The sequence below is a fragment of the Fusarium redolens genome (assembly GCF_020744475.1).
Source record: "Fusarium redolens strain MPI-CAGE-AT-0023 chromosome Unknown BKA55scaffold_20, whole genome shotgun sequence".
Lineage (NCBI taxonomy): Eukaryota > Fungi > Ascomycota > Sordariomycetes > Hypocreales > Nectriaceae > Fusarium > Fusarium redolens.
Genome location: NW_025763683.1, coordinates 647,582 through 673,284, shown reverse-complemented (window position 1 = coordinate 673,284; position 25,703 = coordinate 647,582). Strand labels below are relative to the sequence as shown.

Below are 25,703 nucleotides of genomic sequence, written 5' to 3'. Positions count from 1 at the left end.
GCCTCTACGATACGATAAAGCAAGCTACCAATGGTGCCTTGACTGGAAGCAGATGGGAAAATGCTGTACGATGCCAACCGGATCTAGAGACTGGACCAAGGAGGAGATGATAGCCTACCTAGATTGGAGCAAGGCAGAAGATGACCGGGTTGAGGCCCAGGTAGCCGTAGAGATGGAAAGCAATCTTTTTTCTAGTAGAAGAGGCTTGCGCGGGGTCTGGGAGTAGGTACTCGGAATCTCCCGCGATCCGGTTCCCCGTGGCGTCTATACCCATACAAGGAATTTCAATGCTGGTCTCGGTTACAACAAGGTCTATATTAAAAACCAAGGGTCACAACCCCAGCCATTCTCCACTTTGAGTTCACAGAGCTAAATTAGGTCCCAAGCTGTCGGGACTTCGCTGCTTGGATGGTGAAGTGCCGACTGCGTGTCTTCCGTAATCCCCGGCCTTTGCCGCATCTCATACGCGTCATGTGAACTGCGCAATGTAATAATTGTTTAGACCTCGTCGACAGTTAGGAGAGACAACCAGATTTTATATATGCGAATCCTCTACTAGTGAAGTTGAAGTTGCTATTTGCAGATCAAAGAATCCCGCGGCCTTGTCAGTCCTCATTAAGCTTTCCTTTTCTTTCTTTCCCTATTTTTCCTATCATGTTGCCTGCTGCAGCTTCCCTGTCCCGCGGGGGGCCCTAGTAGTTGAAAATTTCCGGCGTGTCACCAAGGGGTCACTGAACCAGGTACATATTGACGAAATCGCTGCATGGCATTAGAATGATTGCTTCTAAGTGGGACAAATTAACCCAATCGAGTTAATTTTAACGGTGTTAAGTGGGATTCTAGTGGTGATAAGACCGTTGTTTGCGCATCACCAGCATAAGACAGGGTGTAAGGAATCCATGATAGAAGGAGGTATACTGATACCGAAGAACGTCGGTGCTTGGCACTAAGTATTGCTCTCTGAATCAACACTGAACCAACACTGAACCAACACAACGAGCGCCAGAGGTCCCGAGGGAATGGCTCACGAGCGGGTACTGAATTCTGTGAGATGATATAAGACGAGACATAGCACCGGATGTGAAAGTGAAACAAAGATTTCAAAAGCTGTCGCACACTTAGGTTCTTTTTCCCTCTTTTTCACAGCATTCGGGAGGCCCATATCGTGGCTCGCTCATTCAACCTTTCCGGATGGCTCGTGATTCGTCGAAACAGCAATGGGAATTCCTAAATCCACACCTCTGCCCTAGTGAGCCTTCAGTACCATCAGGCTTTCTTCCTCCACCGCATTGGGGGGTCCTGCCGCGAATTCTCCAGCGATTCCATCTCAGGACATGACGCAGACTGCGCTTTGGCTCAGCCCGGATAATTCTACGCTCCCCACCGACAGGGTAGGGAATCAATCCATCCACGTCAATATCCGACTTTGTGGATGGAATTGACGGCTTACTCAGCAAAGTGCTCGTGGATTGATGTCCACAAAGCCATCTGTGGATTGATGTCCATAATATTGAACCCGTGGAAGACCCCTGTCACATTAACTCGGATTTCCTAATTGGGCAATTCGGGAACCCGTCGCCGACACTTTCTATTGCCTTACTCCTGGCGCTCCTCCAAGCCGGCCCGTCCAACAGCCTCCTGTAACGCTGTATCGTCAAACAGTATGCTATCGACATCTTCGATAATGCCTGCGCGTAACCAAGATCGCAGCGTTTGGATTAGTCCAATCGTCCCAGCGTCTAAGCGGTTTCGGAGGGGAGTGACCATCAACCCGGTGGCGGAGAACAGTCTCTCGCACTCCGAGCTCATGGCCGGCACTGTCATGACGTCAAGAGCCATTCGAGATAGCCTTGGATACTCAAACCTCTTGAGGACCCAATACTCAACTGGGTCTGCGACGTCCTTGTCGCTCCCAGACACACTGGCCTGCCAGCGGATATATTCATCCGCTTGAGCAGCGGAGGGTTGGCTTTGACGGTATCGGTTGCGATACCGATCAAAGGAGGACAAAGTCGTCTTCCGCCTCTTCACAACCGGACCTTCAGGAGAGGTGACTGTGATCTGTAGGTCTCTGTATTCCGTATCCCAAAGACGTTGCACGATTTCCTTCGCTTCATCGACCCAACCCGGATGCTGTTGACCCCAAACCTCGTCGAAATAGTCCCATCGTAGGCTAGGGTGCAAGGCGGCGGCGGCGTAGTATGCTGGCGAGTCCCTCAAAGTATTGTAATATTTATCGAGCTTCTTCCAGCCAAGGTTGATATTGACACAGAATTGCTCCGGCTCAGGATGCCTCTCAATACACGATTTTGCGTCCTCGAGCCTCCCAAGCAGGAATTCGAACGCCTCCAGCACATCAGTCACGGAACCAAAAGCTTCCCTAACTCCAGACGATCGATATCGCGACTGTCCGTCTCCCTGAAGTACTTGCACAACGACGTGGAAATCAGAGAGTATCTCATCAAATGTCCTCAGCACCGCCCAATCGCTCTCGTTGATGAAGCTCGACTCCTCAAGGCAGGGAGGAAGATTCTGTCCTCCCTCACCTTTCCGAGCGTCTCGGAATAGCCTCTTGGCTTTGGCGATGAATTCTTCGTAGACGGGCTGCAAGCGAAGCATTCGTTTTATCATGTAGTATTGGGACAACCATCTAGTATCGTTGTCAAGGACAACGTCAACTGGCCGTTGCTTTCCACTTTCAGGCTCGCCAGAAGCTGCAAATGAGTCTCGTTGCAGTTGACGAAGCAACTGAGTCAGTAAGTCGGCCCGATGGACCCAAACGACGAAGTTATGCGCTTTCCCGACAGGACCCTTCCGCATCCACTGGTCATGGGTTGCTCTCGCCAAAGGCTCCTCCTTGACGAGAGATTTCTCAAACGCATCAACATCCTTTCCAAAGAGAAGGGTTTTAACAACAAGGTTAAGGATGTGTCCTATGCATCGAACTCGTCGTTGAACTGGGTCGAACTTCAGCTCTTCTGCAATCTCTGACATTGCCGTTTCATTGTTTGCTGCATTATCGAGAGTGAAGTAACCGACCTTGTCCTCGATGCTAAACGACCTAATGATCTCGAGGATCTCGGCGGCAATGTTCTCGCCAGTATGTCGTTCTACCAGCTCCGGAATGCCGAGCACAACTTTTTGGAGCTGATTCTGTGTCTCTGAAGACAGCCGTCACGCCATATAACGCGTGACGATTCCTAGTCCTTGCGCCGTCAAAGGCAATGTGGATCTGACCCGGCGACCTCTTCAAGACCTGTTGGACCGTGCTATGATATCGCTCGAATTGTTGAACCGCCAGTGTGTGCACAGTCTTCGCCGTAATGTGCGCACTCGTAACCTTGACCGCCGGATTGAGGTATTCGAAAATCTGTTGCAATCGAGGGTGTTCAACCTGCTTGAACGATTGCTGGCTTTCGACTATCCAGTTGACAATGAGCTTCTGGAACTCTCCTCGATCGAAGCGTTTGATCAAGCTATTGGCCAGCGCTTGCTCCTTTGGATCGGAACGTTTGAGGTTCATGAAGTCCGAAATAGAAGCAAGAACCCTCTTGCCTCCTTTCTTCTCTAACGGTGTTGATCGTCGTCCTGATGGATCTCAGTAGCCGTGAGCTTTCCAGAGGTGGAGTTCAGCGTTTTGGGTGCCTTTGGATTCGTATGACTGTGGCGTGGGGGTCTTCTGGCGCACACATGGCATACAGATCCATCGTCGGGATGTTTTGGATTGAATCTCGACCCCGTAGTTCCATACCCATGATAGGGTATCTTTGCTGCGCTCGGCCAGCGTGAATCCCTTCCAGACGCGGAAGATTCTGCGCTCCTCATCACTTGTCGGTGCCCACGTAGAAGGCTGGCGGACTTCGGGGTCTGGATTCAGAGAACGCCGAGGGACCTCGGCATGCCCCTCGTTGTTGGTCGGTAGTTCAGGGTCAAGAGGTAAGTCCGCCATCTCGAAGTTGAAGGTTCACCGACCGTATGAATCGAGTAAAGGAGGGGACATTTGGGTTCAGGCGTTATAACGCGCCCGATGTTTTGCATGGTTAGATCTGTTAGTGTTTGCGCAGAGATACATAGCAAATATTAACGAAATATATCAGGGTACCCATCCCCATGACTAGCGTCCACGTCAATCCACATATCAATCCACGAGCCCCCAACCGTGGATGGATTGATTACGTAACAACATGTCTCGTGGATTGACGTTGACGTGGATTGAAGTCAACATATTGATCAATACCGTGGAAGTCGTGGATTGATTCCCTACCCTGCGGATAGGAGGGTGCCACTTGGGGGAAAGGGCCTCCGACGCTCTCCGTTGATGCAAGTGGACATTGCTGGTGTTCTAGGTAGATTCGGATGCGACAGCAATTGTAGATAGTTTAGCTCAGCACGTCCTATGCTCCCCTAGGAGACTTTTCGGGGCCAATGGCCCCCGGGACGAAAAATATACATACATACATACATTTGCATACCACCTACCTGTAATGGCGGGGTTGGTATCCCCTAACGGCACCGGGAGGTTTTTCGCCTCTCACATGACATACATTTCATCATCTCTCACCTTGCAGATATTCTCCCTGGAAACCGGCCAGGTAGCTCATTCAAAGTAATAAAATTAGGTTGCTGTTGAGCAGGTCGAAACATGTAATTGTGTGGTCTCGTTAGGCCGATAGTTTAAGCTGCAAGGTACTTGGTTTGCCATATAGTAACGCAGTGCTGTGCAGTACCGGCTAGCATATCTTAGCATAACGTCGAAATTTTCCCCAAACGCGTGTGACGCGTTGGACGTGTTGGATCGCGTAATTGAATTGGCACTCTATACCAAGCCATAGATTTGGAAAAGCTTTTTCTGAGTCACCCAAATCTTGGGGATAGACTAATAGTCAGGCTGTTAGTCTGCGACCCTCGGACTGGACTACTGGTCGGTCTGGTAGAAGTCAGACTGAACCATCAGTCCAGTCCGAGACACGCGGACTGGGACCGTCAGTTTAGCCCGAGACACGCAAACTGGACCAATGGTCCGTGGACTATTGGTCTAGACTGCAGTTTGGACTAATAGTACAGTTTTTGGTCTGGATTATTAGGAGCTCTGTCACGATCTATCAAGCCACTGCATTTACTACTCATACAATTATCCTTTCCTTAGCATTATCATAAACTGAGTGGATTCAAGCGAATATATGAGCTGTTAACAGTCGTAGAGGTTGATCAAGTTTTTATGTTGTTGTTCTGGGCGTCTCCCCCTGACTTTGTTGGTGGTTTAATCGTGCTTTTACGGCTCGAAGACGTTTGCGTTCATGCTAGGGGTCAGCGACGGGAATAGCTTATCCTATCGCTATCCTGGAATGTCACTTGTTGGGTGAGTAATCCGAAGTTCTGGCCGAATCAAGGGCCGTCTGTTGAGGGCGGGGCATACGCTGTTCGAAAAGTTGGCGATACCCATGCGAGGGTAGTAGCATTGCATTACCTAGGCAAGTGGCAACATCATCAAGGTTTCCCCGTACGAATCCGTCCTATGCAGCTCCCCGTTCCACCTACTCGACACTAAGTTACCCCCAATTCCTTATTTCATCTCATGCTGGTCAATTCAGTATTTTCTGTTTATCGATGAGATAATCCATTTGAAATCTCTCTACGGCAATGGCGATGAAAACGTAGGAAATAGAGCTGAATGGCCTCTGGTGAGCACAGTTGGCGGGAAAAGGATAATTTCGGGCATGGCCATAGTGTGTTCAGCAGTCATCATAAAACACCCCTTGAACCATCGCATTCGTATCCATGGTATCATAGTTCCATATTCGCACGCCGGTTCCAAGTCATATCATCCGTTCACGGAGGGCTTGATGGTTGAGTTTCGGTCTTAGGGCGTGTCTGCACCACCAAACCATCATTCTTTGGCGTTAGGCCCTGTTCGTTCTATGCATTCGCAACTTCCAACTCCCAGATGACCACACCGACCGGAGTAATCTAGTTCTGGGAGCACTTCTTTGACACCGTTTCCGGTTCGTCATCAAACACCTCCTCGAAGCTACTGTTAATCACTCAGAGGACCTCTCGCTTGCGCTTCTCGCCGCTGTTACTCGGGCTCTTTCTCCCATGTTTCTATATCGCCTGGATTAAAAGCACCAACAACCTCCTGGCCTAAAGCTTTGCCAAGTCTCTCTCGTAGCCCTAGAATCGGCCAAATAGGAACCCTTGTGTATTCGATCTTGAGGCCGGAAACGGCAGCATCGTCATCATCGAGCGGGGCTTTGAACGGATCATGGAACTTTTCCAAAAATTCCTTTGTTACGTATCCAGTGTAGACAATAAACTCCAATGTGTCTGTATCGTGGGTGAGGATCCTCAATTTGAGGTCGTGAAAGTTAGGGCATGGCGGAATGCCTTGCTCTGGGGATATTCGTGAGTCGCGTCTGCCATTGATAAGTAGGGAAGGGTAAAAATGCTTCTGCGCCATCCCTAAAAATATGCCCACGAAGTGTGCATCGTGATCCAGATTTGAAGGCACGAGCATGCGAGCCCTGAGTTGCTGGAGACGAAACACGGGCTCGTTCCATGATCTCCCCGGGCCACATGCGAGGCGAAATGAGGTGTTTCGGACTGACGCCAGCTGGGTCTTGCCAACATAGCAAATCATGGGTAGATTAGCATGGCTTTGATTTGGAGGGAACTGTGTTGAGATGTTGGAGGATTCGGCAGGCCACGTTGAGACTGATCTGAAGGAAGCGTAGGAAGCCTTCATCTCATCAGAGGGAAAATTCCACATGATCTGTGCGGGCACAGCATCACGATAAACGAGACCGCCAAAGTATAGATGGAATTCGGGTAAGTAATGCGGTTCGCTAAAGGCTTTAGGCCATAGCCTCATGAGGGCTGTCTTGACGGCAATGGAGGTGAAGATAGGGTGCATCGGGTCGGGCAGAAGAATCTGTGTAAGCGCGTTGCTAAGAATGATGATTGTATTCGACGGACTGAGATGCCCTCGCGAAGGTGGCGTAGCTGGGGATATCGTAGGCTGAGGTGTATCGCATGGTGGTAGTTCCTCCCATCTCACACCGAGGAGTTGAGCATGCAAATCAGTCCAGCAGATGGGGCGCACAAAGAGCGCCGTGCCAGCATGTTGCTGAAAGATGTCGTAAAGGGAATTCTTGGCTGGCTGGTAGATGCGGTGCGGGTGCCTCTTAGGTGGGGTTGCGACAGGCGCTTGCGATGTGCAAGGCGTCGTGTCTGGTGATGTGACACGACCGTTGCCGTTGCGCGACGGAGTGGTCGATGTAGCAGAAGAATGTGAGGTCGCCATGTCCACTAAATTGCGCAACTGTTCGATGAAGTTGCTGTTCGGCAAAGGTATCTTATCGCGAGGAGTATTAAGGTTCTTTCCAAGTGTCCTTTTGCAGAGTATTGTGTGGTATTTGATGGAGACACAACCAGTCGAGAACGTGTTCAATAAGATAAGCAATGGCGCAAAAATAACAAACAGTAAAAAGAAGCAGAAGAGGTGATTGAAAACCTTTAGATATTCACGACAGGGATAAAAGACGTGGAATGGGAAAGGAGGGGGAGAAGGAAGAGGTGATGACGCTTGATGATGCAAGGGCGAGCTATGTGTGTCACGAGCTCTGATTCTGTTGGATACGCACGATGGGGTGAATTCAATGGATTATGGAGCAGAAACTTGTTGGATACGCGAGTGGGGTTGATGTCCAATTAAAATGGGGTTAATTTTCACACTTGAGGATCAATCTTGTCCCCAGGAGCTCGTCCTTCTTCTTCTGTCTCTGTTCTGTCCTTTTAGGTATTTCCCCCCCCCCCCCCCCCACCCGGTATTGATATATCCGGGGACCCACAAAATACACGTTTTTTTTATCGAGGTGCTATCACTCATCCAACAAAACTGGTGATCTTGTCACGTTGTGTATTTTACATAATGGGGCGTGCGATCGTTATAGCAGTGATACTCTAGTCGGACCCCAGGATAAAGATGTATATGGGACTTAGAGCGGGGAAGCAACCCAACCAAGAACATACACACATCCAATGAGACACATCAGAGAATCAGGGCTCGTGACATAAACCGTCTGATCTAATGTGATAGGGGTGCGTTGCGTGCACGGGCCACGATTTCATCAAATCGTGTATCCGGACCTGATACTGGGGGTAATTGGTACAGTAGGGGTCACCAAGGTTGGCACGGACGAAAAGTAGATAATGCGGCGGGATTCGGACGGTCCTTTGTACAGTAGTAGGCATCATTTAGCTACACATAGCCGCGTCACAATAAAACCCTGTATCCTATCATGCACACTATCGGGGCTATCATGTTATCCCATTAATTACCCCTTATGTGTAAATCATCACTCAGTGCGAGCAGAGCAGCTTCAAGGACACCAGCCAAACAAAAGAACGCCCATCTCTGTCTCCTTCATGCTTATACCTATCCCTCGTTCTCTTTAGAAGCTTGTATGATATCCCCCTCAAAAATTGCCTAACTAAAAATGCCTCCCCTCTCTTCCAGGCCGCAGCCCTCTTACTGGGGTGGTTTCGCACCTTCCTTTTGCATCGGCTTAATCTTGGCGTACAATGATGTCTCATGAAAGTTAAAGTTGGGTTCGAGTTCGCAGAATGGATGCTGTAAGAGGAGTACGTCTGCCGTTGGACGATCAAAGGGGTCCCTAGTTCGTTGTTAGCCAATCATCAATAACAGGGAAATCCTTATCCGAAAGCACTCACACTTGGAAGCAATCCATCATAAACGCCACCGCCAGCGGACCAAGGGTTCCTTGGATGTCCTCAGCGATCGGTGGCGTCTCGCCATTGGCAATTTTGTAGATGGCGCCTACCGCCTCCTCCTTGGCCCATGGTCGTTGGCCTGCGAACATCTCCACCACCACACAACCCAGACTCCAGATATCTACCTTGGCACTGTATCCCTCGCATTGTGATCGAATGACCTCGGGAGCCATCCAGAACACCGAGCCTCGCATGTTGTTCGTCTTGTCATTGCCGTAGATGTTGTCTGTCTTTTTAGAGATACCAAAGCCACTGATCTTGCAAGTGCCATCTACATCCAGAAGGATGTTATCTGCCTTCAGATCTCGATGGAGAATACCCTCCTGATGCAGGTATGCCAATCCGGAGAGCGTTTGTCGGGTGAGATACGCGACAATGGATTCTTCGAACTTGCCATGCTTATGGAGACATGATCCGATACTGCCACCAGAAATATACTCGAGAAAGATGCTGATACTTGTTTCCTTGCGCTCGCATCCGAGATATTGCACAATGTTGACGTGGTCCAAGTGCTGCATCGTGTCAATTTCATGGTCCAGTCCCGCGACCAATTCTTCCATCTTCTGCTTATCACCACCAGCAGCCTTGGGGTTGATGTCCACTTCCTTGACAGCCAAGAATTGACCAGTAGTGGCATTCATACCCAGGTACACACGACCATAGGTGCCCTTGCCAATGAGTTGACCCTTGAACCAGCGGAATGTTGTCTGCCTCTTGGGGAGGGTATCTTGAGGATTCTGGGGCGTGATCATGCTGCCACGTCGATCCGGGCGGAACTGCACAATGTTGCCGGAGGCCTGTCCTCTGCTCTGAGACGTGCTAGCCATACGTGTATTGCCCTCGTGAGCGCCACGACAACTTCACGAATGGATATCATGCGGTCAAGTCCACTAGAACGGCCGAGACTTCTCTGTGCCACAGGAGTAGGTCGTTCTGGAGCCTTAAGAGTAGATTCATCAGAACCATGAGTATCGTTCTCATTGTAAAGAGAGGGCGGTCGGCTGGGTGTAACGGCAGGCAGACCATCGGTAGGGGGTTCAGCTGCAGGAACTCCTTGCGCTCTCTCGGGCGTCGCCTTAGGTGCGCCCCCAGAGGTCTCTTCTGCCTCGGCGATAGGAGATGGAAGTATCTCCCCACCCTCTCCCTCTTCTAGAACTCGTTGATCAAGATACAAGTTAGGGAAGAAGTCAGCGAGGTTGTTAATCAGGGCATCCGTTGGAGGACAGTTAGCCCAAACGTCCTTTTCGATGAACGGTTTCCGTCGGCTCAACTTGCTGTCCTTCTCACTAGATGCCCTAGAGTCGGATCGAGGGGTTGCTGGTGGTTTACGAGAAAGTCCTACGCCGTCGTCGTTGGGGTTAAGTGTAACAGCGCTTGGCATAAACTGTGGAGATGTAAAGGACACTGAAAGGCCCTTTTCAGCCCGAGAAGTATTCATTGTCAGACTGGGCTGCTTATCGTGGTCAACTGCGTCATGTCCCTGTTGTTTCTCAGCAGAGGCCTTGCCCTTGCTTCGATTTGCCAGACGGATCGCGAACAAGCCATCATCGAAATCATCGTCGCTATCATCATTAGCAGGCGGTGCCGGAGGCGGTCTCTGAGGGGACAGCGAGCTTCGAGGTTGATCGAATCAACAACTCTGTTGCTTGTTATGCCTGGACCAACCGACTTAAATGGGCTACCCTTCGCTGCTGCCTGCTTCCGCATCGCAAGATATTCGCGCTCTTTTCTCTCCATCTCAACGCCATATGAGGTTGCCTCTTGCGAGAGAGCCTTCTCATCGATCTTGTTATCCGTCGATGTGTTAGACCTGGAGGTAGGGGGTGAAGTACTTGACCGCTGCCGCGGATTATGTTTCGAGCCATCAAGCCCAGGCTCCAAATAACCTAAGGATGCTGGCACGTTGGGGTTTGCTGTAAGGCCGCTGGTCGCGGGAGGGACTGCCGGAGGTGTGACGAAGAACTTGAGAGTTCCCACTGGATCTCCCCTAATCTGTTTGGTGGTAACAAGTTTCTGGTCATCTAGAGGATCGGCATGATCAAACCTGCCAACCTCCGTAAGGTACAGCAAGGAATTTTCGTAGTCTCCCAAACCCAGATGCAAACAGACGGCCTGGCGAATGTCGGCCGCCGTCTCCGCTTCGGTGATATCGCACATTCGGTAGTGCCAATAGTCCATGGTAGCAAGGACATACGTCCGTACAGGGCTAATTGTCTTTGATCGTTGATGTGATTGGTGGTCGTTCCTGTCTTCTGGACCTGGTCCCCAGCTCGAACCGGGCCGGTCCAAACTGGGATCAGGATCGGTTCCAGCGCTTGGTAGATTGTTCCCATGCCCACCACTGGAAGACTTGTTCTGGCCGTGTGAACTCGAGCTCTTGGTAGATTCAGCCGACCGGCCGGTAACGATGCTTTGAATAAGCTGTCCCATTAGTTGCCCTTCCTCTCGTTCCCTCGGCTGGCCCCAACAGGCTCCGCTATCTGTGCATTCTCGGGCGAGTTTAGGGTATACTTGCTGGTTAGAGTTACCACGGCCGCGGCCAGCCTCGGGCTCCAAGGACTGGGTTCCATGGATGTTAAGTGCTTTGAATGTCTCCTGCCAGTCTCGGGGGAACCGGTTCTTGGCCAACCAAATCCAGGCGGTATCCAAGGGCGACTGGGACGCAGCTTCCAGAGGAATGGAAATCGCAGAGGAACTTGCCGAACTAGAAGAGGTATGATTGGAGGCATTGGATATACCGCGCGATCGAAGGGTGTTGTTCGTATGAAGACGATCCCTTGAGTTGGGATTGTCCATCGGGGTAGTCGTGTTGGTCTCGGTGCCACTTATCTGCGTCTTAACGGAACACGACGCCTGTGAGCTGGCGGTCAGGCTTGGATCTTCGAGGCCAAAGGCGGGCTAACTTTAACTGTTCTCTGGCCGTAGTTCTTCTCCCAAAGAGTATGTGGAATAATAAGCCCGGCACTATTTCCTACTATACTGACTTTAGAATTGGTAAATTCTCTATCTCGTTACTGATACTAGGCGATAGGTTAGTTAAAGTGCTCCTTAATACGGCTTAATATGTGGATAGCATGCTTCGTAAATGTCAGAGGGGGGTATGCGATATGGGCAAATAGGATTAATAGGCGCCTTCAGCAGGCAAGATCCAGGAACCTATCCTCTAAGCGACGACCGCGCCCGCAAATTGCGGCGCAGCTAACTTTAAGTTTGGTCAGCGTCGATCGGCGCTAAAATACTGACTACCTCTCAGGAGGTAAGCTTTTATTGGTGTTGTGAAACCATTGGCCGAAAAGTGGGTGGCTGCTGTCAGTGGGCTGAATGTGACAGGATGCGGGAGGGGGGTTTTTGCATTTCAACCACACTAGAGTGCGTCACTTGCGTGTCATCAAACGTTAATTTTATAGTATGCTATGGAGTCAAACCACTTTTCGTAGCTCGTTAAAGGCAAGGAACCTGAGAACCAGACCGCAGAGAAGTCCACATTGTGACACAATTCGAAGCTTACATCGCTCACAAATTCCCAATAGGGATACAAGTACAAATTTGCTGGAAGGAGTCGGGTTGCTGATGAACTGTAGTACTCTATGTTATGGGGACCAATAGCGTTTGTGGATGATTTCACGGCCTGGGTAACAGGTCCAACGGCAGAAAGCAACCGTGATGGGATGAAAGAAATTATCAAGAAGGCACTGGATTACGAAAGGAGAAGTGGCGCGACCTTCGAGGCAGAAAAGACGGCAATTATACACTTCACCCGGAAAGCATACAAGTCTAACGCAGAACCTTTTGCGATCAGGGGACAGCTTGTTCGCATACATGGGCACTTTCGTTCATTCGTTCGTTCGTTCCGTTTAAAACGTTTATGCATGTTAATCGTTTAACCGTTTGAACGGTTAAACGATTTTCTAGCCCTGTCCTGGTAACAGGTCATTGATCGTGCGATTAGAAAGAAGGACAAAATCCAGTCCTTCATGTCTGATCACGAAGAGGCCATCGGAGACAATCGGCTATTAGTTGGAGATTGGGAGTTGCTAGGCAAAGCACATACATTTCTTCAGCCATTTGCTTCAGCAACATTGTATGCAGAGGGAGATGACTCGTCTATCTCACAATCGTTGATGCTAATGGATATGTTGTTACTACATTACGAAGAACAACAGGTACCCTTCAATCTATCCACATCGAGTCGATTACTAACATTGTATCAGAAGATATATCAGTCGGATGAACACTCCGACGAACGGATGGTTCGAGCCATCGATATGGGATGGTTTATCCTCTCTAAATACTACCGCCTAACTGACGAGGTTCCCGTATACGCCGCCGCTCTCCTCCTTGATCCCCGTAAACGCATCGCGTATATCAAGCAGAACTGGCCAAAGGAATGGCATGAAGATACTATTGCCTCGGCCACAACATTCTGGCAAAAGGAATTTAATTACGAGCAACCCAGCGACCATCCCTCCACCCCCACGTCGATGCCACCACCGCTGGCAAAGAAGCTAAATCAACTCGCGATACTATCAAAGAAGCTGGAGGTTAGGACTATTAACGCGAGTGTTAGGGATGATTTCACTAGCTTCATCAACGTTGATGCAACAGATATCCCTCCGGATTGTACGCCTTTGGAGTGGTGGTGTCAACCACAGCAGAGAAAGCAGTATCAGAAACTTAGCCGCACGGCTATTTGCATTCTTTCTATCCCAGCAGAGTCATCGGAGCCGGAGAGGACGTTTTCTGGGGCAAGAAGAACATGTTCATGGGATAGATTACGAGTCACATGCAAAACCGTCGAGATGATTGAATGTACGGGCAATTGGTTGCGTCAAGGACTCATACGGCCTCTGCATGAGAATGAGATGGGTCTAATCGGAATCCCACGGCCGGAGGGTGACTCTCAGGACGTTGACGATGACAGTGGGCATTATTTTGACTGGTATTAGAGCAGGCGCGGTGGATATTTCTCACCGTCATAAATCGTTCATTCGTTCGTTTAAATCGTTTATTCGTTCGTTTAACCGTTTGCAATATTTTTGAACCGTTCAAACGTTTGAGGAAATATTCGACCGTTTAAACGGTTTGCCCATGTATGCGAATGGCGTTGGATTCAGTTACAAGGACTGTCACTAATATTTGACTTGACATCTAGTCGAGGCTATCGGTTACGCAGGGAGTGCTGCTGCCACGAATGCGACAGATCAGCTCGGACCGTATATCGTGTAATCTGTTCTTCTGCTAGACCCACCCTCACTATTCGCCGGTTCTATCTACATGACCCTTGGACGCCTCATCCGAGGCCTCGGAACTACGGCAATTTCTTGCTCAATTGTCAGGGTCACAGTCATGACAAAGCTTTTCGACTGGGGCGATGTTGTGTCATTCCTCGTCCAGGCTACGGGTGCTGGCATGACCGCCTCAGGAGGCTGCTCGATGGCTGATTCAGGGCGGTGGGTTGTGATTGCGGGATTGGTTATTTAAATCGTCTTTTTCAGTGCCCATGAAGGGGACCTGAGTCGCCTACGGCCAATGGACGGACGATACACACACACACACACACACACACACACACACACACACACACACACACACTCACTCAATTTTAGATCAGTTGTCAACGTTGAAGCCATCGAGAAGGATTGACTCCATCAACATAAAGATCAAGTTGAATTGATTGTATTGATGCTTGATCTTGACAGCATCCATCCTAAAATATCGTCGATCCCATGCTCACAGAGCTAGGATACATAAGGTTTACTATGTTCCCCCTTTTCCCGTAGCACCATCTATCCCCAAAAATAGGTATCGGAGTTTGCAATCATATCTGGTCGTGTAACTAGCCTTCCGTCCTACCTCCTAACCAGAAAGAAAATATCCAGCCCTTCCGAGAGGCTTTCGCCCGATACATTTGTTCCTTTAGTGAATATAAGAAGGATCATCCAAGCACTTGGTAACATCGACGTCCAGGTCCGCGATAGGGACCTTCTTGCAGCCTTGGATTCTGAAGCTCTTCATATAGGAGCCTTCCTTGCTGGTGCTCTTCTTGTACCATTCCTTGGGAGAGCCGGCCGTCGCACTGCCAAGTTTGTCACCAGTGCAACCAGGCTTGCTGTGGATTGTAATCGAGCAGCGAGTCCAGGCAGCGCTGCAAAAAGTGAAGGATCCAACGCGCTCCCTTGTGATTTGATCAGGGATAGAGTAGCAGTTGTTGTCCGCGACCATACTCTTAAAGTGCATGTGTTTGCCCTTTTGGTAATCTTCGGTCCACACGGTGAAGCTCCATGCGTCGGCGCCGATAAGGGCCATGGAGGAGAAGGCGAGGATAGAAGAAATCTTCATTTTGAGAGTGGTAAAGGTTCAAGGACAAGGGTGTTAAAAGGAGTTGAGTGGATGGGTAAGAAAAGAGGCAGTATGCATGAAGACAAGTGACGTCCTTTATATCTCTTCTTTGCTTCATCGGCCTGCGACGTAAGACCTTGACTTGATTCAGTTGATTCTTGAGCGGATTCGTAACTAACAACAGGAAACCGTTATGCCTTCCCAGTTATTTGGTGATAATACGGGACAACTTTAAGTCCCTAACCCTGTCACCGCTCAATACCCATGTTCTATGGATAGTTTAATGGCCCACACTTTTGTTATACCATTTTATTTTATTTCGGAAGGTAGTAGTAACGATACAAACTCTATAAACATTTCCCCCACTTAGTGCTATGAGCAGCTCGTTAGCTCCATGCTTGAGATCCTATCGTGACCCAAAGAGCATAATGGAAGACCTTTTGAGAGTTTACTAACCCAGTCTATGGTGAACTCGAGTAAAATTGGTTTTGTAACCCTAGAAAACAGGGCGCTCGGGCTGCTCATAGCACTAAGTGGGGAAAATACTTAGAGTTTGCTTTGTTACTACTACCTTCCGAAATAAAATAAAATGGTATAACAAAAGTGTGGGCCAACCTTCCTCCAGCCGACGCAGCCGCCCTTCAGTCTCGCCTACGGCACGTCAAATACCTTGTTATCGATGACAAGAGCATGCGAGGTCTTCCAGTCTAAGAGCCCGTTATGGACCGCCTATTTCCCACACTGGAAAGACCTTATCGCTAGCCACCCTAGGCACTACAACACCGAAACCTCATTGCCACACCAAGTTTTAGTTTGACCTTGGTACCAATCTAATTAAGGCAGGTGGTCCAGTCCAAGGCCTCTGGACTGCTGGGCGGTTCAGTCCAGTAGTTGGGTCGGTGACGACCAGCGAATCCCCGCTGTTGTATGTTTTTGCCTCGATCGACAAGGTCGCTAGAAACTCAATATCTTCTACTTTTGGACCTTCGGTTACCCAAGTCCAATGATGATCGACATGCCCTTATCGTGTCACTATTATTGGTTGTGAAACCCCCCTATTCGGGTCAAGTCACCGGTATCTAGCGGTTCCACTATGGAGTACTAAGGGCCCGATCGACAGGAAAGATCTACCTGAGTCTATCTTTTAGGGAGTGAACTCCGATAGCAGGGGACGATCGCTCGGCAGTTCAGATCCAAATGGTACTCAAGGCGATAATTAGGCAGCGGCAGCAATCTTTAATCTTGTTCAGGCTGAGCGAGAGCAGTTCAACAAGGGTTCACGACATCAGACGAGATCAACTTTTGCTTGCGGTGGTTGATGCTAATAACTTTTACCTGGGTCTCAGATCGCCCTGGAATCACCCGTTCATCACTGTTACTGCTCAGTTCTATAATAGACTTCAACTGGAAGCTGATAAAAAAGTGACCTTTTACCACTTGACATTAATAATCATTAATCTTGAGATCTATTATTTAAATGCAACGCAATATGAAATACCGGTATGAGATTATAAGTGTGAAGCATGCGCACGAACGTTATACCACCCTGAACTCGACCGTCTTCTTGATGACATTGCCCTTGAGGTCCATATCCTCCAGGTTGATTGAGCCACCTTGCGAGGAACCGCCCTCAATTATATGGTCTGTTGAGTCATTGCGCGCCTTGCGTGTGCGTGTACCTCCGTCCACTCCCACCACATGCTCGGTCCTGTTTTGAGCAAAGTCATCTTTTTGCGTTGACGTGAAACGACCAGGCTGACTGCCCTGATGTACATAACGATCACGAGAAGATGGGTAGTCGTGAGTACCATTGAACTTGAGCTTTGGAGAAAGGAGATGAATGCTATAGATGTCAGTCTCTACCCAAAGGTAGGGCAACAGAAGAAACTTACTACAGAACCATTGAGTACAGGCAAAATACTGCATAGAAAAAGCGATCGAGCTGCGTGGCGATATTCTCCGCCGTCTGACCAGTCGTCTTGAACGAATTCGTGACAGCGCGAAGGGTGCCCTGTAGGGCCAGAAGCGCGACTCTCATCTCTGTGCTTCGAGCTAAGTATTGGAAGAGACCACCACTGCGTGCAATTTCGGCGGATGAGGCCTTGGCCGAGGTGAAGAGGACCATTAGGAAGTAGGCGCTGATACATTCGAGCGTCGCGATAAGACCAAAATATGCGATGTGGATGTGGTTGATAGTGGCCAACAAATCCTCGTTACCGGCTAGAATAGAGCGTACTCGGAAGGTGATGATGATAATGCGGACGGCGACAATACCGGCCATACCTGTCCAGAAGAGTGAAGAGAAGACTCTCCATCGTAGGCCTCGGAGGACTCGTTTGAGGATGATGTAGCTGTAGAAGAGAAGACCGGCTTCTTGCAGCTGGGAGTTGTCAGCTCAAGCACTACCAATTGCGACACGAGGTCGTACCAGCCAGAAGATATCACTAAACACCGGTATCGCCGCCATTGTCGATCAATTGAAGTTGAAAGAAGGGGGAAAATAGTGACGAAAGCTAGGCGGGAAAAAGCAACGTGAGACAGCCAAGAAGTTCAAGGACGATCTTGGCTGCGATGATCCCCTTCCTGTTGAGTTAGCTGGATCGATACTGCACTGCCCGGCCCTCTGTCACATCATGAAAGTACCCGAAAACCCCTGATCCTGACTCAACGGGGCGTCGGTTACAGTGGGGGGCAAGAAGTATTCGACCTCTTGTTAGCTTGAAAGTCTTGACCACCCTGATTCGTCAAGCTGTGGCTATACAATGAGAGGTATGATTGGTTAGACAGGCCGATTTTGTGCAAGGCTGAAGTTTTATGCTCTTAGGGTAGCATTCTGAAAGCCCAAATAGGCTAGCCAGGCAGTCCGAGCTAGCAGGAGGTCGAATACTTGCCCCCCACTGTAGCCGACTGGCACGACCAATTTAATTAAAACGCGTACCCTGGATTCATAGCGTTGGAGAAAGGTGTACTCTGCTGACTTCTAGTCAGGCTTTTCTGACAGCTGAGAGACAGACACGACGGGTCCCCCGCAAGCGCGGAATTCAGCCATGGGGGGGGGGGGGGCATGAACGGTTGGTAAACTAGACGACGAGAGTTTCTTTGGCGTCGAGCTAAAGAGCTAGGTCAAACATTAAGGCGGATGGCTCAGACACCATCCTCACCACTCATTGCCGCTACCATTGCTGCAGCTACGGAAGGAGCTATGCGCGCCAGCCCCTCATCGACTTTTGAACAGCAACCAGTCTCTATCATCGAATCAGCCAATGATCTCGCGCGCGAACGCGTAGAGGAGTACAATGCCAAACTTATGGTATTCCAGGCCTTCTGCGCCAAGTTCGAAGAAGCCGCACAACAATTCACCACTGGACCGCAACGACGTTTCGCTCAACAGTTTGCCGACAGCTTCCTCAACTCCTAGAAACGAGAGGTCTCCAGTGCCGGACCTACCATCCCCAAGCCTACCTACAGCAGCGTAGCCGCTGCCTCGCCTCCCACTGACCGTGGCCGTCTAACCCACAGACAACAACAACAACATGGACGCCGCCAAACAGATCCACCTCATCGCCAAGGGCAACCAAGGACCATCGCCCCACCCCGACAAGACCTCCGCGTCTTCATCCGTCTAGAAGCCGGGGCTCCGGCCAGAGCCCACAGTAGCTATGCAATCCGAACCCTGATTCAGGAAAAAGTGGGAGCTGTCTCGGACAAGATTCGACAGGTGTTCCAGGTCAGATCGGGATGGGCCGTCCTGACTGCCGACTCTGAGACACGTGACTTTCTCGTAGAGAAGCAGGCCGAGTGGGCGGCTGAACTGGGAGCTACGACAGTAGAAACGAACAAGGAATGGTTCACCTATGTAGTCTCAGACTTCCCCACAAGACTGACCGACTTTCACGGTAAAGAGGTGGAAAGTGACAGCATCGTCAGCGACGAGATAGAAATCCAGACGGGGCTCAAGCCTGTTGATATACCTCCTTCGCGACAATTCTCGGACAACCCCTTGACCAAGACTCTACTTGTGTCGTTTCTGAAGCCCACAAAGAGATTCTGGTCGCTCTTTGGCAGCAGCGCGGCGAGACTGATTGACAAAACCGACCGACCCAGACAATGTGAGACGTGTTGGGGCTACCACTTTGCCCGCAACTGTCATAGACAGCCAGTTTGCCAACGTTGTGGTAAGACTGGCCACATTATAGACAACTGTACTGCACCAGAACAGTGCATCAACTGCTTAGGCCCTCACCAAGCCAACTTTCATAAGTGCCCAGCTCGGCCGAAGAGAGTGTACGGCGTGCTCCGCCGACTCACCAAAGAGCAACGAGGACATGTCCGGACCGTTGGCGCAGAGGCATACCGACAACGACACCTGGCACAACAACCAGAGTCGCATCTGGAAGCCCAACAAAGCGACGACATCGCATCACACGAACAGCCGAGCATTCGTGGTCCAAGTCCAGCAGCATCAGGAGCACCCTCGTGCATCATGGTGGCCACAAGCCCTCAGGCGGGATACGAAGCGGAGGAGCCCGAGCATCCCCGACCAGGCTCACCGCGAAAACGGCGCATAGTTCTTATCACTCGCCCTCTTGACCAGGAATAGATACTCGCAGACACGAAAGAAAAACAAGAAGCCGCTCAGGATCTTTCAGGCCAACGTCGGCAAGATCCCCCCGGCCCACGACTGCGCCCTGGCGCTGGCCGACTCGGAACGATACGACATCGTCCTTCTACAGGAGCCGTGGACTGCTCACACAGACACTCGCTCCCTGACTAAAACCCATCCCGCATACGACACGTTCATATGTCCGACGAGACCCAAGGCTCCTGGTTGATCAGATCCGGCCCTTTCAGACTCGGGATATTCTATGGCTTACAATTAACGGCATGACGATAGTTAACTTCTATCGTTAGAACAACGAGAGTGATGCCCTGAACATGCTGATACGATGGCCTGTTCCGGAACGCTGCCTTATCGCCGGCGACTTTAACGCCAGACATCATACTTGGCAGACAGGACAAGCGACGAACCGTGGCCAAGAAATTGCAGACTGAGCATCAGAAAATGATCTCGACCTACTTAACACTCCAGATATTCCAACAAACCCACACGGCAACACGATCGATCTTGCCTTTACTAATATGCCACTTGCTGAAGCTACCGTCGAAGATCACCTTGCCACTAGCTCTGACCACTTCACACTCAGCCTTACCCTTCCCGATGCGGGACTAGCCCCGATGCAACCGGGCAGGGTTCGGGTGACAACAGATGACGAGCTCGAACGATTCGCTGAGATCGTAGAGCTTGGAGCCGCTGAGCTCCCCACAGCTGATTCGACCCAATCCGAGCTTGATGAGCTTGCCTCTGCACTCGTAAATCTACTGACATCAGCAACCAAGACTGCTGGCCGATCCGCACGGAAGGGCGCACGAACTGCTCCCTGGTGGACCCAAGAATGCGCCGGCGCCGCAGCTGCATTTCGTGCAATCAGAAGACTCTACCCCCTTGGCTTCAACAAGGAAGTCCAAATCGCCAAACGAGACTTCCATCGCGTAGTCCGCCGAGCCAAAAGGCTCTACTGGCGGAATCTCATCGACACCTTCTCCGACAGTAGCTCTGTTTTCAAAGCCGTTCGGTGGCTGAAGTCCCCAGGGCCCTTCCAGCCGCCACCACTGCAGGTTGACGATGTCGTCTACGAATCTCAGATAGACAAGGCTAACGCACTCCGACGAGCCACGCTGGAACGACGAACTGCAGACGACGACATCCAAGACCCTTGGATGCTCGTCTCTCCTCTTAGACCGATCCCGTTTCCCCTCGAAATCTGCCTAGACGAGGCGCAGTATGCGACCCTCCATACAGGCAATACATCTCCTGGATCAGATAATATCACCGTTAACCTTCTTAAAGCCGTATGGCATATCATCGGGACGCACGTCCGCCGCTTATTCGAGAGATGCCTCTCTGTAGGCCACCATCCGAAACCATTTAGGGAGGCGGAAGTGGTCATGATCGCCAAACCCGGACGCTGAGATCTCACGTCGCCATGGGCTTGGCGACCTATCTCTCTGCTCTCCTGCCTCGGCAAGGGTCTAGAACGGCTGATCGCACGCCGTCTAGCATGGGCAGCTATTCACTACAGCGTCCTTCACCCACAACAAGCTGGGGCTCTCCCCAGAAGGTCGGCAACAGACCTAGTGACCGCCCTGATCCATGATATCGAAGAGGCGTTTGCTCGCAAAAAAGTGGCCACCCTGGTCACAATGGACATCCAAGGCGCGTTCGACACCGTCTTGCGCAACAGGCTGGTGCTGCGTCTACGCGAACAAGGATGGCCCAATCATCTGGCTAGATGGGCTGGGTCCTTTATGAGTGGCCGATCGGCCCGTGTCAGATATCAAGATACCCTCACATCCTCCTCTCCTCTCGAGTGCGGCCTCCCTCAGGGGTCGCCTGTATCGCCGATTCTTTTCCTGCTCTATACAGAGCCCATCTACCGACTCGGCAACCCCCAAGGCCGCTTCGGCTATGCAGATGATACAGCTATCCTCTCCATAGCCGACACAGTAGACGAAACTACGGCTATGGCTTCCGGGGCCATCGACGAGATGGTGCGCTGGGGAGCGACAAACGGTGTCTCCTTCGACTCGAAGAAGACTGAAGTCATGCATTTCTCTCGTAGCAAACTCAGGACCGCCCCGGCGGTACGTCACGGAGATATCGAGAAACATCCTGAGCCAGCCCTACGCTGGCTGGGCATCTGGCTTGACAGCGGGCTATCGTTCCGAATCCATGTAGAGAAGTGGGCAGCGAAAGCGCAAGCCGTGGCCTACCATCTGCGAGGACTCACCAACATAAAACACGGCCGGCTGCCGGCTGCCGTACGAAGTGCCGTCAGGGCATGCGTCGAGCCAGTGCTACTATATGGCGCCGAGGCCTGGTACCCGGGCACAACCAGGCCGCAATGGAGTCAGCCTACCAAAGACCTACCGTCAAGCAACCAACATCTCATACAGCGAATGACCAAAGCCATGAACCAGTCTATGAGAGCTATACTGCCCGTCTGGAAGACAACACCTACTGCTGCTCTCCACCGAGAAAGTGGGATACCGCCAGTCGCTCAACTCCTCGAAGCGCGGCGACTCCGATTCTCTGCGCGACTTAAATCGCTTGACGAGGCTCACCCTCTGGTGAGTCGAACGCGGCCGCCCAGCCAACCTGCTTACCACGACCTCATCAAACGAAGATATCAAGCACAGGCAGAGTGCAGCTTCAGAACACGTCTTCGACGCACAGATGAGCTCCTTGCGCCGTGCGCGCGACCGAAGCTCATCCAGCAATGCTTCAACCAAGAACAAATGCCACCGCTGCAGACAGCATCGAAGAAGGAAACGACCGACGCTTTCCTCCGTTGGATGCAGTCACTCGACCCGCTCACCCTAGTCGTATACTCAGATGGCTCTCTCTCCCCTCAGGGAGCTGCCAGCTACGGCTTCACTATTCACCAGGGCAACTTCCCCGTCCTCGACGGATCAGGTCGCCTTGGCCCGGCCGAGGTCTTTGATGCCGAAGCCGCAGGGGCACTGGAAGGCCTTAGAGCCGCCTTAACCCTGGAAGATTCAGCAACACAAGACATCATAGTCTGTCTAGATAACCTCGCGGCCGCCACATGCCTGCGAGGCACACCATCTGACTCCTCTCAGGACGTCTTTCTCGAGTTTCAGGCTCTGGCGGCATCGCATAGAGCCACACAGGTACGCTGGGTGCCAGGACACACCGACATCCCTGGCAACGAACGAGCCGATAAACTGGCCAAAGCAGCATCGTTGCTCCCTGAGCCCGAAGGGACTCGACCAACGCTGACTTATCTGCGAAAAATCGCGAGACAGAATCCGAAAGAGGCATTCGAGACGTGGTGGTCCACCGCCGCTCCTAAGCAGTATAAGAGACTCAATCTCAAGGCGTCCACAGGCTGTCCGCCGGAGCTCGAGCTCCGGCGGGCAGGCTTGCACCGTCTGCTGGCAGCGAGATCCCTCCACGGAGATTTCGCTGTATACCACGAGAGGTTCGACCATGGCGACGCACACCTGGTCTGCTCATGCAACCGAGGCAAAGTACTGGATCACATCTTCTATTGCAGAAAGGTACCGCTGCGCCATCGGACGAGGCTCGCACCCTCACCGAATGCAGCAGCAGTCAACCTCGCAATAGAAAACGACTTCACTAAGTTCATTGAACTATCCAAAGCGAGCGCCTTCTTCGGAAAGATCTGGGCTCGCTATTAGACAAGAACGACCCGAGACGCACTTACGCCCCTCCTTACCTCCTTATGTCCTATGCATCTCTTTTGTTACCTCCCTTTCTTACCTGGACTCGGTCAGATGAAGAACGCTGATATGCTCTTCATCTGGCCGTGACTACCTGAGGCAGCCATGACTTTGCCATAGCCTGCCTGGTAACAGGCTTGTCTTGCGGCTACTGTTCATCAGCCACGCCTATTCATCCCGCTGACGGGTAACAGGCTCGATACGATGCGCCGTTTGTGCCGATGATATGCTGGATAGTGTGGCCTGTTATCGTGTCTTGCAGAAAATGCGCGCATTGTGTAATTAGATTATAGATAGCGACCCCTAGCTCAGCACGCCCTGTGCCCCAGTATGGGACTTATCGGGTTTAATGGACCTAGGGACGGAAAATATACTTACATATACATACATACATACATACATACATACATACATACATACATACATACATACATACATACATACATACATACATACATACATACATACATACATACATACATACAAAACTTTCCTATGTCTTTTACAGAAATATCGTCAGTATACACGAGTTACCAGCGGAAATCCTAACGGATAGAGGAACCACATTCGCATCGAAACTTTGGCAAGCACTCATGGCGCATCTCGGACTAAATCACCGCCTATCAACGGCATTCAGATCCTAGACAGAGGGACCGACAGAACGCATGAACCAGGTGCTAGAGCAATACTTGCGGTGTTACATCAACTACGAAGAGAACGATTGGGTTGAGAAGTTACCGGACGCCCAACTCGCCTATAGCACCGCTTACAACGAGAGCACGCGACTCACCAGCATACGCGAACTTCGGATTCACGCCCAGCGCTTTCCATCCACCACGAGACCCGAAAACAATCAACCCAGCCGCCATACTCAAGAGCGACGATTTGAAGAACCTACACGAAGAAATGAAAACAGAACTCGAATTTGTCAGAAACAGAATGAACAACTACTACAATCCAAAACGGTTGAAGGGACCAACCTTTTCGGAGGGAGACATGGTCTACCTAGCCACCAAAAACGTCAACACAGACCGACCAAGCAAAAAGCTCGACTACAAATTCATCGAACCCTACAAAGCCATACGGAAAATCTCAGAAAACAATTACGAACTGAACTTACTATCGACAGTCAAGTACCATCCAATCTTTCACGTTTCATTACTCGAATCAGCAGCCGACACGATACACCCCAAACCGGTAACGAATCACGAGAAATCACAGGACCAGAAGTCTACGAAGCAGAGGCAATCAGGGAAATGCGAAAACAGAACGGCAAAACGGAGAACCTGATCAAGTGGAAAAACTACCCAGAAAGCGAAAGTACAAAGGAAATGTCAAGGGCAAGGATCACGACCATCGTGGATAACTTCACAGTTGCCATGAACTCTAAATCGCAGGCAGCATCCTACTGCCTAGACGACCGGCAGACTGAACATGAGTATAAGAGACCGACTCTCGTCGCTCCTTTAAATAGAAAATCAAGTGCTCATTTGATCTTGGCTGTCCATCTGTGCATGCGATAGGAACCCCGAAACACCATGTCAACGCTCAGAAACTGGTGAAGAGTTTTCATCGACAACAGAAGGCACGTCGGCAAAAATGGAAGCCCAATCGGTCAAATCCACAGCGCCCAGGGATTGGACATCAGAAATCGCCAGCGACTCCGCCTGGACGGCAGCAGAATCTTCTGCATCTTCCAAAGATTGCATCCCTCGAGCAAACAACTCATCACCTTGCTGCTTAAGGCGACGCTTCATTTTTCGAATCCAAGCAAGGCGAGCCATAGCCTTTTCGAGAGCCTCTTCGGCCTCTTGCTCCTCTTTTTCCAACTTCTTACACTCCTTCATATTTCGAGTCACTAGGACACGGTCAGCGCTTGCAACCAAAGAGCTACCAAAGGACGCACGATAGGAAGCAACCCCCGCACCATCGCAGATCACCTTCGCGTCAACGCAATTCCCGCAACAAGACGACTGGTCGCCCTTCGTAACACATGGGAGCTTCTGACGGAAGCAACGGGAGCACGGCATGGTTCGATCTCGGTAGAGGGCGATATATTCAGAAAGTTTGCTACCCTCCTTAGTTTTCGGATGCTGAGATTTGGTTACGCGCCCTGCCATTCTCTCAGCTTACATGAATAAAAACAAGTCTAGGTTGGGACGTACAGGAACAAGATTGGGGTTAGCTAGGTTATGCAGGCCTTGAGGACGAGACTAACGGAGGAGAGGAGATCGTGTTACGACCCCGGC

The 25,703-nt window shown here is 50.7% G+C and overlaps 4 protein-coding genes across 4 annotated transcripts; all 4 read right to left on the bottom strand.

Moving 5' to 3' along the window:
* Nucleotides 1–6,043: 6,043 nt before the first annotated feature.
* On the bottom strand, nucleotides 6,044–7,608 carry BKA55DRAFT_581738 (uncharacterized protein; the record flags this gene model as incomplete). Its single annotated transcript, XM_046194067.1, is given in 3 exon segments — nucleotides 6,044–6,074; nucleotides 6,087–6,914; nucleotides 6,936–7,608. Coding segments are annotated over 2 exon segments (1,193 nt in total), but the record flags the coding sequence as incomplete, so codon positions are not given.
* Nucleotides 7,609–8,209: 601 nt separating this feature from the next.
* Nucleotides 8,210–12,003, bottom strand: BKA55DRAFT_581737 (uncharacterized protein). Its single transcript, XM_046194066.1, has 4 exons — nucleotides 10,426–12,003; nucleotides 9,650–10,387; nucleotides 8,731–9,599; nucleotides 8,210–8,672 (listed from the first exon to the last, which is right to left on the bottom strand). The coding sequence occupies exons 1-4, from the start codon at nucleotides 11,584–11,586 to the stop codon at nucleotides 8,528–8,530; spliced, it is 2,913 nt and encodes a 970-aa protein (XP_046043707.1). The 5' UTR covers nucleotides 11,587–12,003; the 3' UTR covers nucleotides 8,210–8,527.
* A 2,412-nt stretch (nucleotides 12,004–14,415) lies between these two features.
* BKA55DRAFT_581735 (uncharacterized protein) lies at nucleotides 14,416–15,256 on the bottom strand. The gene has a single exon (XM_046194065.1). It carries the CDS (start codon nucleotides 15,127–15,129, stop codon nucleotides 14,707–14,709), a length of 423 nt encoding a protein of 140 aa, XP_046043706.1. The 5' UTR covers nucleotides 15,130–15,256; the 3' UTR covers nucleotides 14,416–14,706.
* A 1,409-nt stretch (nucleotides 15,257–16,665) lies between these two features.
* BKA55DRAFT_653840 (uncharacterized protein) lies at nucleotides 16,666–17,903 on the bottom strand (the record flags this gene model as incomplete). Its single annotated transcript, XM_046197382.1, has 3 exons — nucleotides 17,558–17,903; nucleotides 17,022–17,509; nucleotides 16,666–16,972 (listed from the first exon to the last, which is right to left on the bottom strand). The coding sequence occupies exons 1-3, from the start codon at nucleotides 17,594–17,596 to the stop codon at nucleotides 16,666–16,668; spliced, it is 834 nt and encodes a 277-aa protein (XP_046043705.1). The 5' UTR covers nucleotides 17,597–17,903.
* Nucleotides 17,904–25,703: the final 7,800 nt, after the last annotated feature.